Source organism: Mycteria americana, chromosome 2 (assembly GCF_035582795.1).
Source record: "Mycteria americana isolate JAX WOST 10 ecotype Jacksonville Zoo and Gardens chromosome 2, USCA_MyAme_1.0, whole genome shotgun sequence".
Classification (NCBI taxonomy): Eukaryota; Metazoa; Chordata; class Aves; order Ciconiiformes; family Ciconiidae; genus Mycteria; species Mycteria americana.
The window spans coordinates 117,101,669-117,118,353 of record NC_134366.1 but is presented as its reverse complement, the minus strand read 5'-3'; the positions used below and the strand labels follow the sequence as shown (position 1 = coordinate 117,118,353).

General features: G+C 37.3%; 1 protein-coding gene across 1 annotated transcript in view; it reads right to left on the bottom strand.

Annotated features, from left to right (window-relative positions):
- SPIRE1 (spire type actin nucleation factor 1) overlaps positions 1-16,685 on the bottom strand; it is a 133,970-nt gene that overhangs the window by 27,332 nt on the left and 89,953 nt on the right. The window contains exons 5-8 of the mRNA XM_075494332.1: positions 13,233-13,316; positions 11,976-12,140; positions 4,777-4,863; positions 4,261-4,390 (exon numbers count right to left, since the gene is read on the bottom strand). Coding sequence (XP_075350447.1) covers positions 4,261-4,390; positions 4,777-4,863; positions 11,976-12,140; positions 13,233-13,316 — 466 coding nt within the window. The remainder of the gene's footprint in view (positions 1-4,260; positions 4,391-4,776; positions 4,864-11,975; positions 12,141-13,232; positions 13,317-16,685) is intronic.

Genomic DNA, 16,685 nt, shown 5'->3' with positions numbered 1-16,685 from the left:
CTATTACCAGCAAACCGTAGCAACTTCTTTTGCTAACCAGTAAAGAAAGAAGGTTTAGCTTCTTTGGAGTGAATGTCTTTGATTTCATGACTCACAAAGCATTTACTGTAAAGACACTTCAGTAGAATTGACAGTTCTTTTCTAGATTAGTATTCATAGGTATATTTCATTAAATCTAGAAAGGCAGACAAGTTCTAAACTAGTTTTTGGATCCTCATGAGAAATTAAGTACTGCAAAAGATGGTCTAGTCAAAAAGTAAAGACACAAAGGTCAGATTAATAAATAAGTAAATCAGACTTGAAGGTGACACTGTATTCTGCAATGCTTTTTAGAGTTTGGAATAGCTCTGGGCCACCTTATTTTGGTTATTTATTTAAATAGAATTCCAGCACTCTATTTCAGGTAAAATACAGTTGTTTCCTATTCCTAGGCATCCCTTTGTGGCAAGGGAAATGCAGGTATTAATAAGTAATTTATCTTAATTTTTATTTTCACTGACCATATCTTGGAAGAATCCCTTCAAGTTTCTTTCTTAAATGGGAATTCAACAAACAGATGGAACAAATTTCACAATAAACACAATAACCACGTCAGGTGTTGTTGCACCTTTTACCTGACAAGTCAAAACTGTAAGACATGCTAAGTGGCCGCATTGCTGTAAAAAAGAAACAAAAACAACAAAAAGAGAACGATTCAGCTATTAGAAAAGCAGAGGGGTAATGAAAACAAAGATTAACTCCACTTGAGACATTTTGGATTCTGTTGCCTAAATCCAAAATGTGTCAGACATACTACTGCTTTACTGTAGTAAAGCTCATAGTAGCATAAATGAGACTTGCAAACAGAGCAATTATAAATATATTTGTATAGTTGTAGAATGAGATTTTTGGAATTCAATAAATCAAATATCAAAACAAGAGGCAAGTACCTTAAAAATGGAATATTTTCAATTAAAATGAAAGAGAGAAAGAGAAGAGGGAAAGGGAGAGAGAGGAGAGAAAGAGCTGAAAAAAATTTGAAAGTACAAAGCCACATTTCACACAAGTTTCAGTGACCTGAAATAAAGGTATTTCTAATTTTTTTAAGCATAATCTCCAATGATTATAATTAAACTAATAAAGAGAGACACTCAAGCTAAGCTCGAGCAGTAGTTTCCTTGAAGAGGATGGGAAAAAAGGCTGAACAGAGTGTGATTTGTGCTAATTCTTGTTCTTTTCAAGAACCTGAGGTGGACTTAGCCTTTAAAATGTAGCCATAATATTATCCTCTTCTTTCTGGGCCTCTAACCATTTTATTCCTAGATAAAAAAGTGGTCAGATGTTCTTTATTTCTGGAAAGACTTTTCTGTATTTCCAAATAACCAGTGTAATTCAGGGAGTAGGCACTCAAAATGTTTCTCAACTGAAAATAAAATTTCAATGCACTAATCCAAATAAGCAGGCCAAGCCCAGAGACAAGAATGTACAAGAACACATCAAAACTGACATCAGCTTATCTGTTTTACTTGATAGGTGATAAATGTGCAAGCTGGTATGAAAGGGCCTGTCAGCCAGGCATACCACTGAATTAAAAGATGTTTCAAAAAGGTTGTGCTGGGACAAGTTTTGCTCATAAGAATAAATCTATGTGGTGAACGCAGTAGGTGTTCCTACTGAAAATTCAGAGCCAAATTTGGGAATCAGGGTATTTTTCCTGTAGTTCATTAACTAGACTACATCAGCTACAGGTAACAGCTACAGAAACAGTATCTAAATCCCTGTCCAAACTTAGCCATAAGGGCAAATGCATTTTAAAGCATAAGGGTGTTTACCACCTAATGCTGAGTCCTAACTGAAGCTTGATAAAACATGTACATGAAATAAAGTTTTCTCCAAGTTCCATTAGCTCAACTTGCTTGAGTCACAAATCCATGCTTTTTTTAATTAAAAGGATATGTACCTCAAGGCTGTGTTTGTCTCGATACCTTACTCTGATGATTTTATGAGGTCATTTGAAAGCTCACTCCAATTCCTCTACTCAGACCTCTCCCTTTGTGAGAACAGCTACCAAGATTAAATTACCATTTCCAAAGAAGTTTTAGATTGAGAGCGGCCAGCCACAGGCTGGCTTTTCTCAGTGGCAGCTCAGTGCAGAGAAGATCTTACCTGTACGCATGTGTTGCGCAGGGCAGAGGGACAAAGCCTGTGGCTGCTGGCAAACGCATGCCATAGGTCCACCCATATCACAGAGGAGGAACTGCAAGAGTACAGCCCCCCTCAACCCAATAGTCAAGTGTAGTTGTGCTCTTGACTGCTATAAACTGAGCAACAAGGAATAACTCTGGGACATGTGTAATGTACCTTATATTCCCAAATATTGCACTCTAATGCTCTTTTTTTCTTTTTAATAGCAACAAATATTTCTGTCCAGATGGTGCAAGTGTCCCACATGGTGTTTCTACTTAGATTTATAATCCTTAAATCCCATTACCTTACATGTTGTTATACTAAATTACATTCAGTGGTCATCTAAACTATATGGCAGATCTATTTGTGCCATACTGAAGGTCACTACCATTACTCCAGTCTCAATTCTGCATAAACACATTTTATTCTAAAAGGAACTTTGGACATAACGATCATTTTAATGTGAGAAAGAACAAAACCTCATATTTCAACATAAGAAAAAATTATCTTCAAGGTCTTTCCTCTTTTTTCTTCTTCATGCCAGCAGCAAATAAATACTTGGGAAATAAAACTTGCATGCATCCCCTTTTACACCTCCAGTAATATGACATTTAATCCAAACAGTTCAATGGACTGAAGGGGAATTACCACAGTTCCAAAACTCAAAAATTTTATTCTTTGACAAAAAATGAAGAATTGGTGGAAGACAGGTATCCCTCATTGGAGGCCATGCCCTGAAATCAGCCCAGGAAGCCCTAACCAGTAATACTCCAAAATGTAACATTGTTTTTAGAAACTGTTTACTAAACGGGTTTGATGTCATTTATATCAGTTAGAAATTTTAAAGATCTATTAGATCAAATTTGCTGCCCCTGTGAGGACATGATAGTTTCCAGACAGACAACATCTAGAATACTGATATTGAATGTTTGAAAGAAAAGTAAGGAATCGTTCCATGTTTTTACAAGCTTCCTATATTTGGAAAAATATCTAGGCCTACTAGAAACATTAACTGATATAGCAAGCAGAAACTGAATCCAAACCAGAAACTGGAAGGCCCAAAGAAACAACATTCAAAACATCATGCTTTTAAAAATGCACCCAAGCATTCACCAAACTCTACTGAGCACTTCAAAAACAATGCAACAAAGCAAGACTGATGAAATTGTTTTTCTCTGGAGACAATGGGTTGTCACAACCCACTTGAATCTGGACCAGTGCCTTTAAGCACATGTGGCAAGCACAAATATTTTCCAAAAAGCAGTGACAGGGAGTACATACGTGGATTATTTCATGCTTTTTAGTCATAAGATGCCACTTTTGCTCTTCAAAAATCCAGGTAGCTCAGTTTTTCGATACAGAAAAATACTGTGCTCTTAAAGAAATGTAAGTCACAATGTAAGACTATATTGGTCATGCTTTTGTCATCAGAACCATTGAACTAATGCAAATTGGTGATCGTTGGAAAGCATAGTATTTGTATAATTTCATAGGGGGCTGTTGAATATCCACTGCAGAAATGAAATGCTTTGTAGTGCAAGTGTGAATTATTTGCCCACTGAAAATATATACAAAGACATGTTCCATAACTTAGAAAATGAAGCAAAGATTTCAATTCAAAATAGAAGCAATAGATTCAGCAAAGAAAATAAAAGCAGATTTTAAATTAAAATAAGGAAATTGACAATGCTAACAACAGGAAACCAAGAGAATAAAATTAATTAAAAACAGACACGTAAAGAATGCTTGCAGATACGCAAGGAATATTGCACTAGAGAGAAGCAATACACATTCCATTCTGAGCAAATCTAACATAAGCTGTCATGTGCAACAAGCAATATAATGCCATTAAATTTATCTAATACATTAAAAACTTGAAGGGAATCAAGCTGAACCATACAGTATCTTATTTTCAAATATAACTTAGCACAAAGACTGCATAGCCCTAGCAAAGCCTGTAGGCTCTTTCTTTTTCTGAAGGGATGAAAATAATTTTATCTGCCGTGACATCTGCACAGAGATCGCTAATATTGCTGCTTCTTATGTGGGAAGTTTTCTGTGGATGCTGCAGGTAAAAACTAGCAATGTGCTTACCCAGCCTGCTACGCCTTATCTCATCAGGTGAGACTGGACGTAACTTCCTCTCTGCCTTGATTTCCTCCAGTATCCTTTCATGAAGGCTGCGTGGCCGTGGTGGGGTTGGTTTCAGTTTTCTTGCCGAGGCCTCGGAATATAAAGATAATCATATTTACATAAAACAGTGCTTCCTTGAAAGTAGATTTCAACTTTTTTGGAAAAAAATGTGGAATATTGTGATATGATTTTACATGCACTCAGTTGTAAAACTCACATAAATTGGAGAGAGGACTGTATTTTTCCCCAGTTCATTATGATTTCCCAGAGAGATAGAGGACTGCTGGTAATAACAGTTATTAATTGGTAGGTGCAAGATATTACACACTGTTCTTTAAGAGACCACGTTCTATATACAGAAGACAACATCTTTGAAAGCCCATGTCAGAAAATGTAATATTTAACATATTCCCTGGACACAAACACGCTTTAAAAAGCCACATTTTTGTTAGGAATGAAGCCCACTGGATTACATACAGGATTTAATGGAGGTCGCGATCGGATGAAATCCAGGATTATTTCATGGGCACTCTTTTTTAATCGAGGTGGAATGTCACCATTGACCTGGAAAGGAGAAAGTGAAATATATATTTCCATGTTTTGCATTCGTATTCATGCAGATGATGAGATCAATTGAAAACTCACAACAACCCTGACAGAGCTTGCAGTGTTCTGACACCTGCACCAGACGTAAAACCCCACCAGTCCTGAGCAGAGCAACCATCCATATGCAGAGCACAGGCAAGCAAAAACGTAGATAACAGCTTTTCAGCTTTGCAGATAACTGCAGAATAACCACAGCTGCAGCAGCTTTAATCAGCAATACTTAGGATTTTTAAATGATGAAATCAAACGTCAAGGCTGCAATCGTGTCTATAGGAGAATGCAGATGAAGATTGTATCTTGGTTGGAGGAAAAGTTGCCAACACCATTTTTAAGAACAACTATTTGAACCATGTCTCACTGCCAACCATTACACAGTCTCTAATACTCTGTTCTTAGCCTCTGAGAAAATATGGATGCTCTTTAAGGCCCCAGTTTTCTTGATCTCCTTACCATCTCCCAAGCACTGACAAGAAAGCAAAGCTAGAGCTGGCACAATCACCAATTATTTGCTTGTAGCAATGGATGAAAAATATGTTCCCCTTGGTTTTTTGTCTTTACCACCTGTCTCTGCTGCTCTGGCCATGAAGAGGAGCCCTTGTGTGTAAATCCCAGCAGAAGGAGAGGGAAGCCCTGAGCATGATTTCATAGCTACCTCTTCACCTGCACTTTAAAGATTACTCAAGTGTAAAATGAAGTTTGTTAATATGCCTAGAAAGTAAATCACTAGAATGCCATGGCATGCCTTTGAAAGTACAGGAAGTGCATTTCCTCACTGTAAATCATGTAATTCTGTAGAAGAGGGCCTGGGTGAGGGTTCTTTGCTTGTTTGTTTGGTTTTCTCCAGAGATACAGACATTTCTTTCTCTGATAGCTCAGTTAGACATAAGACCATATACAAGACATCACAGGAAAGAGTCAGCAATTCACTGTATGTACAGGATGTAAAAGAAGGCAATGGAAATCTTCCTATCATATGAAGAATTTAGAAATTGTAAGCTGGGAATAAGTGTATGGATTTGCTTAAAAAATCCACCTGTCAGGTTCAGTCTTCATACAGCACAGTGCCCAAGCACACTGTCAGGGATGAGAGAGCATCCTATGCCGTACATCCCTCTGGTACCTTCTATGACTACACAGTAGCCGGCTATCAGCCCTGTCCTCCAATTTGACAGAAATTCCCATGACGCTATACTTCTTAGACCAAGCATCCCAAATTTCAGCACTTTTTTTTTATTTTTTCTTTTTCTTTTTTAAGGGTCAGTTGGCTCATTTTTCTTTGGGAGACTCTATTCATCCAAGCTCTGTAGCCAGGAAATATACGTAAAGACACAGCTCTGCTTTGTCAAATCATATGCACTTTTGCTAACCAGAAAGAATGCTGCAGTCAGAAAAATGGGTTTAAATGCCTGTAAGGCCACCTGAATATGATCCCTAATTGAACTTCAGTAATGCCATGCAGCTTCCCTAAAGCTCTGCTCACCTCAGGCATGCCCTGTTTCCAGGCTGAGGTAGAACAACAGCCTCCCCGATAAGCTTCATCCCTTCCCCGATAAGGAAGCGGATGCCGAGTCCTTCCTGGGGACTCTTTCTGGAGGTATCCTACCCCAGACATGGTCCAAATTCTATTTGTCGTGTCCCCCCCCACCAGCTTCCTTAGAGTGAATTTCATATAGCTTGGCAGAGAATACCAAGCTGCTAAACTCTGCAACATGCATCACCTTCCTAAAAATAGTGCAGAAAAATTAAAATTGAAAAGGTTTATATTAAACAGTGATTTGACATTTTATGATGAGGAGAATATTATTTTAAGTGGTGCAGTGTTGATTTCTTCTGTTTAAAGACTGAGCAATTTTTTGAGGCCAGCAGGCTTTGCGGGATTATTAATGAAATGAGAAGTCTCTCTTCCCTGGGTTACTGTTCATCAGATGTCAAAGTTGATAGCTGAAGTTGAGAGTTATTACCATCAGAACAGCCATTTTGTAAACTGATAATCTCCGTTCCAGCCTTGGGGAACAACCCTCTGCATGACAATGGGAAATAAATAATACATGGCTCTGAGCCTTTCACCTCAGGCACTCTACGCCCTGACTTAATGCCACCAGGGTATAATTAGTATCAGTATTCCCACTTGATTGGAAAAGGAGAAATGCAAGATTTGCTTAAGTGATTTTCCACAGGATAGACGGGGAGCTGATGGCAAAGCAAGTGGATGTTTCACAGCCAACAAGCCAAGAGCAGGAGCGCCGGTGGCAGAACCTACCTTCTGGTACTCAGTGCCCAAACAAGATGCTACCAGGAAAGACACTGAAGGGAAGCTTTTATCCTCTCTGTCCACACTAGATCTATTTCTTTACTCAAACTAACTCTCTCTGTAATGAGCAATTTCACATGCATCTTTTCCTTTTAATTAATTAAAATTCATGGCTCTTGATTAAAGTCTAAATCAGAGATATATTGCACAGATGCAGCCACGATACACATGGGGGAAAAAAACAACCAACAAAATTATCTTTCTTTTTTTTTTTTCACATACCAGATTGGCCCCAACTGCAAACTAGTATTTAAATAAATACCTCAAAACACTGTAAAACTATCCTAAGTCTTCATGTGCATAAAACAGCTTTTGTACAGCAGTATGCATTAAAACTGGCAGTGTGAGGAAAGCATAACCAACGATTATAAAAATCAACCAGAAATTTAGAGATCTAAACAGCTAAAGCACAGAAAAATTACCATGTAATCATCTACTCACTCACTACCTGCTACCATCACATTTTAATATATAAATATGGATTTGCAGTTAAAGAAATAACTGCAAATGGTACTTAGTAACCTTTGGCTGAAGCCCAAGCTTTAAAAATAGTGATCCCAAACAAGAAGTACATTGTATATAACTTTCACAAAAACTACATCACTTATCATTGACATTCAATTATCTCAGCTATTTATTTGTCTCACTATAAAAGGTGACAGCACTAAGTAGGAGACTGCCATCTCTAAATAGTAGGTAAAAAGAAACTGATACTTTTTTGTACTATCTAGAAATTTTCATTTAAAATGGGATTGCATGGACCACTGAAACAGGCAGAGGGGGCATGCAACATCATTTCCAGAACAGCTCATGATAAAGTTCTGCTGTGAATTAAAGTATTATAAGTAGGTATATATTTGCCATCTTTCATTATGCAGACAGTAGAGTGCTTTTGTTAACATAGTTGTTACACAGTGCGTACTTGACATCACACAGCAAGCTCAAGCAGCAGCATCCAAGAATGGAGTGCTTTGGTACTTCACATCATAAGCCACTGTCTGCACACTGCTGTTCCTGCACATCTATTACAGATACAAGTTTGTGATAACACATGATAACCATAGTACTTACACAGAGTCGCTCCTTCTTTGAATACCCCTAAAGCATGATTAGGAACTGTAAAGCTCACTGCTCTACCTAGGATGACTCCTAAACTTCTGCAGAAACATGTGACGAAGGCAGAAAATGAAAAAGGACAGTCCCCTGCTTAAAGCAGCTGAATACCACTCAGTAAAACTAAATGAGACCTGTGCATAAGAGAAGGACAGGCTCTACAATGCTCAGCTGGGCAAACTGGTGAAAGTCTTTTCCTCACATTCTCTATGTCCAGCTTGAAACATCTGAAATCTCACTTATGAAAATACTGTCCATGCACAGCTATTATTGCAATTAATGTAAGTACTGTAAGATACTAAATACTGTAAAGAAATAAATAAATTTTTGTTAAAAATACCCAAACAGCCATGCCACAGGATTCTCATATTAGACATTCAAATCACTGGATATTTTTGATAATAATAGCTTCAACCTATATACCTAAATTCCCCTTTTGCAACGTGGCCAAGCTAATACCACTGCATCACAGGTATTTGTGAAGAGCTCGAATATGAAGACAAGAGCACCGTTAACTTACAAAGAATTTAACTGCTATGCAATGTAACGCTGAGTTTGGATACTACATAAAAGGTACTTGACAGGCACGCATTGAATCAGTAATATAAGAGTTGTCAGCTACTGTTCAATAAGCACTACTCAAGAAATATAGGGAATGGTGCACATCTTGGAGGGGGGGAGGTGGGCAGGAAAGAGAGCTAATTATTAATCAATGTGGAGTTAAAACCTGTAGCTTAACACGTATGCATAATAAAGAAAAAATAGGCCTGTAAGAGTAATTTAATTCTTAAATTTCCCTGTTTCCAAGCGTTGACTCTACCAGTGTTCACAATTTTAAACTTTTTGGGATTGAGTACTCCACAGGAGAAAAATGCTATTAAATCTCTCCAGGTAGACATGCAAAGATTACAAAATGCTAGGATGAAAGTTAACCTTGTTCCCACAACAACCACAGAAACAAGGACTCTTGCATCGGAGGGATAGAGAGATGACAAATTTGAAATTATTTTCATATGTACTGAGATAGAAATGCCAATGTCACTGAAACTAATGAAACCAGTTATTTAAAAAAAGCCCAGAATTTGACATTTTACATCTTCAAAACATTTTGAATATTTGCACTATGACAGAAGACGAGTGAGAACAGACAGCTCCAGTTTGGCATCTGTTAGCTCCAGTTATTGGCATCTGTTAACACTTTTGATAGTCTGAAACACCAAAATAGTTCCTAAGTAATGCACCTAATAGGAACATCTGTTCCTTTCCTAATTTGTACTCAGAGTACAGAGCAGTCAGGGACAGATCAAGCTACTCTTTTAAACACAGCATTACATTAATAAAAAAAACAGTAAAGACTTCATGTTGCATCTCATTTACTTAAAAAAATTACTTAACCTCTTGTTATCATTAGTAGCACATGCATTTTCACAAGCTACCAAGTCTAAAAATACTACCTATAAAATTAAAGCAAAAATTGATTTCAATAAAAATTTTGCCAAACATCCATTTTGACTGATAGAAAGAAACATAATCCATCTTTCCCAGGCTGCCTTAAAATTCAGATTTAGGCTTCTTGTCCTTTTCTCCTCTTCTCAAGAACCACTACAGTTTTCTCTGATGGGAATACATATAATCAGCTTTGACCCATGATGGTCAGCTAAAAGATGCTGTATTTATGCGATCTAACTAAACTTGTAATTCTATGTGAAACCTTCAGGCTGCACACATGTCATGTCAAGCTGCACTCTTATTACTGTGCATGCTTTGCACATTCTTCAAGCAGACCCTGCAGCAGAATCCAAGTTACTGAATTTAAGATTTCTGATAAGAAAGAAGTTATTTTTCTAACACAATGTCATTAGCAGTTGTCAGACTAAGCCAGCAATTGCATCACAGACAGCACTACAGGTACTGTACCTGCAGCTGACTGTAATCCCAATTCATGTTTACGCCCAGAGGTCACTTCGGACAATCTACCTAGTAGACAAGATAACAGGACAAAAATAGATGCTTGCAGGGATTTCGTATACAGCAAGAGTCTGTATGAGCAGAGGAGCAGCTGTGCCTCCGAGACCTACCATATAATGAAGAAAATCTCTTCTGAAGAGGCAGGAGCTTGCTCAGCAGAAGATGAATTAAAAGCTAGTCTGACAAAAGCAAAATTGTATGACCCAGGGGTTCCCATTCAAAGAAAACTACTGTCCTGATTGCATATAGTAATCAAGGTCCTGAGGGGACTGTTCCTCTTTTGCAGTGGGTAGTAGGAACACTTAGCACAGTTCTCTGAATTGTTAGCAGAAAGACAGATAACATCATTACCTGGGTATGTATTTTACCCTATTGATTTAACATTTAAGTGACATCTGCTGCAGAAAATAAATACAATCTGATAGTCTAAATCCAGATCTTGATTAGGAAAGTACTTTCATCTCATACATAAAAGACATTTATATTTGTAACAGAACTCACTTCTTTTCTCCCCATGTAGTTGTTCCAATTTTTTGCTCCTTTATTCTTTTTTCTAATGATCTCTGACAGAACAAACAACAAGCTTTCTGTCTCTCTCGTCCCTCCCCACCCCCATCGCTGAATTTTTCTGGTGGAATCACAGCTTTCTCACTAACAAAGGTTGTGTGAGGTTTTGTCAGGAAAGCAAATACATTTGAACACTGAATATTCTAAGGCAGTGCTTCCACCGTAACTAATAACAGGCAAAGATAATTAAGTGCAAGGTATAAATATTGACATTGACCAAATACATGCCTCTGCAAAGGGGTTTAAATGTCCTGCTAGGGATAAGGAGCCCTTTAGATCAGTTGCTAGCTTATCAGGAATAAAATCTTAATGTTGAATACAATATAAACCAAAAGGAAAGAAAGAACAGGGAGACACCAGTAAATATCAAATGGGTTCTGATAAAAAGAGTGCCTCAAGTCAATCTTACATGCACCTTTATTAGTATCTAGGAGGAGACCCATCAACACTCTCCAGCTTGCTTTGGCATATTGTCTTGACTTGAAAGCAGCAATAGGATATGCTGAAAATAATTAAGCTCAACTTCTACAAATTGAAGATTTAAAATTTTTTACATAGAATATTCCTTGAAAATTCATAACAGAACATGGTAACATAAGTTTTCAAACACTGTAATATAGGCAGTAGGTAATATAAGCTTTCAACCACTGTAGGTTTTCCTTTCCACAGTATCACTCATGTAACAACATGGTAGCACTTTACATTCTGGAATTCCAAAAATTATGTTGTAACTCAAGATAAATATTCTCCCCAATAAGAAAAGCCTAAAACAATATCTCAGTGGGAAGCGTGACAGAACTTTTGATGTGACTCTTACGGTTATCATAAAACCAACACAAGTAATTTGTTCAAGCATATGATATGTAGGTATGTCTTTCAGAATTTTAAATGCCTGCCATATGGAAAACAAAATACACAACATCTGTTGGTTTCATGTTTTTCCCCTCAATGTACTACGTAAATTTAAGATGCCATATAAAAACTATGAACATTACTATCTACATGAAATCATAATTTCAAGGTTCTTGGAAAAAAAGAGAAGAAAAGAAGAAAATAAAAAAGGAAAAGAACATTTCAGATTTGACAAATTCTAGTGATTCTCTTGACTTACCATGACCTTCCTTAAGGTATAGCGTTTGGATCTAATATCATCCATCAGCATTTCATAGGGTGTGAGCTGATATTCTATTGGGAGCGGGTTGTACTGACGCTCTTGAACTTTCTTAAGTTTAACACCATTCCGTAAATCTCGCATCACTTGTACCCAAAAACGAGCCTAAAGAGAAAAGAGAGAGAACTTTTATTTGATACCTTACTCTTGAATAGCACCTCAGATTAAACCAAAGTTGTTCATTCCCTTTCAGGACACCACCAAATACGTGCAGCTGTACTATTTTATTTTTAACACATCAACCAAAACCCATTTTACTTTATATAAGCCTATTTTTAACCTTCAAGAACATAACAAAATTTTGTTGCAACTCAGCAGGACTGCAGAGTCTTACCTCAAGTGATATTCCCCTCTAAGATCATACAGAAAAAGGATTTGAAATTCTCATACCGTACATCTATATTCCCATTTCAAGTATACTACAAGCACATCAGGAAAGTTTCCAGACTTATAGCTAATACTATGTGAATTAAAACAGTGACTGAATCAGAACCTTTTTTTCCCTTAGGCCCAGAACTTCCTTGCAAAATTTCCCAGCAGTTGTTCTTCAAATAGAAATTTTGGAATGGACTCCAAATCCTGAGGTCTAGCAATGTCCTCTCAGTACTCAACTTACTTTTGCTCTGCCTGTAAGAGCACCACACACTAACACCTCCCTCTCATTTTCTGGGCAGCGAGAATGGCTGGAGAGGAGGAAGAACAGGTGGTGGATAGAAGACTGGGAGGTTGAAATCAAATACTTTTAAGAACTTTTAAGGAATATGAATTCCTCTATGAACTGGCAAGAACAGTAACAAGAAAATAAAACAAGCTACTTTCTGTTAAGAGTTTCTTTGTAACATTTTTCTTTCACCATTGGAGAAACTCAGCTGGTGGCTCTGCCTACTGCCTGGCTGCCCCTCTGAAGAGCAGTCAGCGTGATACCTGTCTAAATGTCCAGTCTTTTTAAATTGCAAAAGCTTCTCCATGAAAACAGTCTAAAGAAAAAATATAATGCTTGCATACTCCTATTGTTTCACCTGTCTGCGAAGGAAGGTTGAAACTCCATTTGGTTCTAACTTGTTGTGAGTTACTATTAATTCATATGTTAAAAAAAACAGACACTGATTTGAACATAAATCAAACAACTTTAGGTAAGCATTATAAAGAAACATAAACTACTAGTAACGATGCTGAATCACTATTCAGTTATCTTACCCAGTCAGCATTTTTTAAGTCATCAAGATCTGTGCTGGATTCATCACTTGCCTCTTTGTCCATTTCTTGAATCTTCTTCAGATTCTGCCAATGAAAAGAAAATGAGTCAATAAATGAATGCTGGCATTACTCTTAAGTAAAACTGAAACTTAATTTTTGACATCTGTTGAATTATGTGGTTTGGGTATTCTACTGAATGTTTTATGACTTGAATAGTAATACTGTAAAAGTAACTTGAAATACTAATTGAATATATTTCTCTTAATTAAAAAGTGTACCTTAAATGCTGGCAAAAAAATCTTAAGTTTTGAGTATGAAAGAACTTCAGATAATAGCATGCCAGAGAAAAAACTATACATAGAAATTTTAATATTCCTAAAATTGGGCTATGCACAGAAAAAAATCCAACCACCTAGCAGGTCTGTTAAGCTACAACACAGAAAATGTTACCGACTTGGTAAGGATCCCATTCATACCAAAGTTACTGTTATTTGTTGCATTCAGGACAGCTCATTTTTGTAGAAGGAGAAATTCCCAGAAAGTTAGTTGTGAGGAGAAGTAAACTATGAGAAATCTTTTAAACTGAATAGTGACAGACTTGCATATATATTGAAATTAAGTAGTCTGTATAACATGGTTATAGATTCTGAAATCTGAGTAATAAAATCATGTAAGGGAGAGAAACAGATCTTTCAAAGGTAAAAACTGCTATTTATGAACAAGGTCAGATCATGCAAATATGGAAAAGACTGCCTGCAAAGGGGCAAACAAAAGCTTTCATACTAACAAGAATAAGGAAAATGATTAAACATTACAGCAGACCAAAGAACAGGCAAGCTTGCACACAGACAAATGCAAGCAAAAGATTTGAAAGGCTGTGGCTTTACAGAAATGATCTTACACACATAAACAATTGCATATTCAAAATGCTATTTTTTTGTTTACTTCTGTATTGAAATGTTCTCGAATCAGCGGTACAAACAAATTCTCAGTACTCCATTCCACTTTCACAGAGAGTTTTCCAGGAAATCTTTAACAGTGTTTAATTTGATCTGTTTTTTAAGTATTCCCTAATGTATTCAAAATGGGTACTTAAATCCTCTGCTAACTACTTGTTTATTTTATGAGACTAAAGCAACAGGTCAGAGGTCTGACAGATATATTTATTTATCAAAAATCGTTTTCTCACTTTTAAGCACCCAAGCTCTTCCTTTAATGGAACTGAACAATCAGTCTCAATTTAGCTTTTGAGCTTCCCAGAAAACTTAAAAATAAGCATGTTTTGTAAAAAATTTTTTTCCTGGAAGTAGTTCCAAAACCGCCAACATTTCAGTGGAAGAAATGAAAATACTGGAAGAGTGCTTAACTTGCACATTTAACAGAGTGCAAGTATCTACCAAACCTGGTTACAGAGATAGCACATGTGAGTCAGGCACCACAGAGGTTTGGGGAAGAGAGCAGATGGGTTATTTATTGTCTTATTTAAGTAACACACTTGCTTTCATATCAAAGAAGAAATACTACCATTGACCTATAAAAATAAAACACATAATTTACAGGAAGACTCTAAAAAAACCATAAATCACCTACTCCACAGAAGCAAATATATCATGGGACAATGTGGGAACGTTTTGGCATGACTTGCAGTATCACCACAGGATACCCAATTGGGAAAGAACGGCTTTATGGAAACTTGTGTTGGTCCTGTTGCTGCAGTCAGTCTGACACTTACAGGCAATCACCCTTTTCCAAGGGCAAAAAAAGAAAAATTGAAAGAATGAGTAACATAAAGGCCTCGCTTATGTGTATTTTGCCGTCCAGGGTTTCTTCTTTTCTCTATCATACAGTTGCAGTAATCATTTCAAATACAGTATCTGTGAACTGTAAATTACTTGCTTTCTTGCAAACTGCTAACATTTATTGATAAACTGCAATATATAAAATCATTCTGATACTTTCTCCTTTTCCTCTTCGTAATCAAAAAGCTAACTTCAGTAAAGGAGCTCACAACTGTCAGATTTGCTCCTCCTTTCCATACTGGAAGGTACATCTTAATTTTTAAAAAATTAACATGTTTCAGCTGCTTAACCTTTACTTCGACTGTTCAACAAGATTTGCGGCAATTACCCATCTCAGCAACCATGTTCCCTGTCATACAGTTTACTAGGCTTGTTTATGCCCAAAGGCTCATGCCTTTGACTAAAATAAATATTCCATGAAGCTAAAAAGATTACAATCTGTTTTTCTCCATAGCAGAAAATAAGAAGGGGGAAAAAAACCCAAACCCTGAACAGCTGAAAGATCTTCCAAATAAGGCAACCATCTAATTAGTTTCTCTGGAACATAGCTAGAGGGGGAGTTTCTACCCAAGAAAGCACAGGTGTAAGTGATGTTGGCTACCACGCACTGGAAAGTTGCAAGAGCAAAACCTGCCAGCCAAGAGATAAGTCTCTCAAAGTGCAGTTTTATGATCCAAATGCGCTGCTACAAGCACAGGCTACTGCGAAAGCTGGGCTCCTACTCTTCCCTATCCTAGCCAAGTGCTCCAGCTGCTTCCCTCATACCGGCACAGACATCCACTTCGTAGGGATAGTTAATTCCCCTCCCCGGCACCCAGCTCAGACCCCTAAACACAGCTCACCATGCAATTAGTGGAGAACAGTGGAAAGGAAAGGAATTTCCATCATTATAGAAGTTAGAAAGCTTTGGAGGATTGGCGGGAAAAAGAAACAGCAAGTACTCTATCCTTGCAGCCAGTACTTAGGAAGGTTTCTTTAACTCTTCCGCACCTGTCAGGTGCTGCTTAGGAAGGAATAAATTCACTGTGACAAATGATTATGTTTAAACTTTTAGACTAAATTAAATATTATAATTTCCCTCCAGCACCCCCAGCCAGCAGCAGTGGGTTTCAGCATCTATTTCAATTGTAAATTATGGAAACCAACACATTTACAACACGAGAGCCCATTTGTCAGAACTTAGCTGTGATCCAAAACCTGTGAGTAACCTCAGCCACTTGTACTTACCCTTGGGACAATGGATTGAGAAGAGCTATTACAGTATAATAAATACATGGCCTAAATGGGTTTCCATTTCAGAAAGCAGAAACATCTTAAAAGGGTTTTTCTAAATGATCCCGGAACCTCAGACCCATACCATAGACCTGATTCACCTATTACAGCCTGGGCGTTCATTCAGGAAATAAGGGTTGGATATGTAGGAAGCGAGTGTTTCAACAGCTTTGGCTTTTTTTAAACCATTACAGCATTTGGCCTTTTTTTAAAAAAAACCTGCATTTTGTGACAAAAGCTAGTAATAAAAATACCAAATGTCTTCAAACGTCTTGCTGCACTATTAAAAGCAGGCAGTTGATTTGCTGCTGCTGCGTGTCCCACATTTGAGACGCACTCTCCTGTGCTCGGTGACAGATGGGAGTTTATATAAGTCACTTGT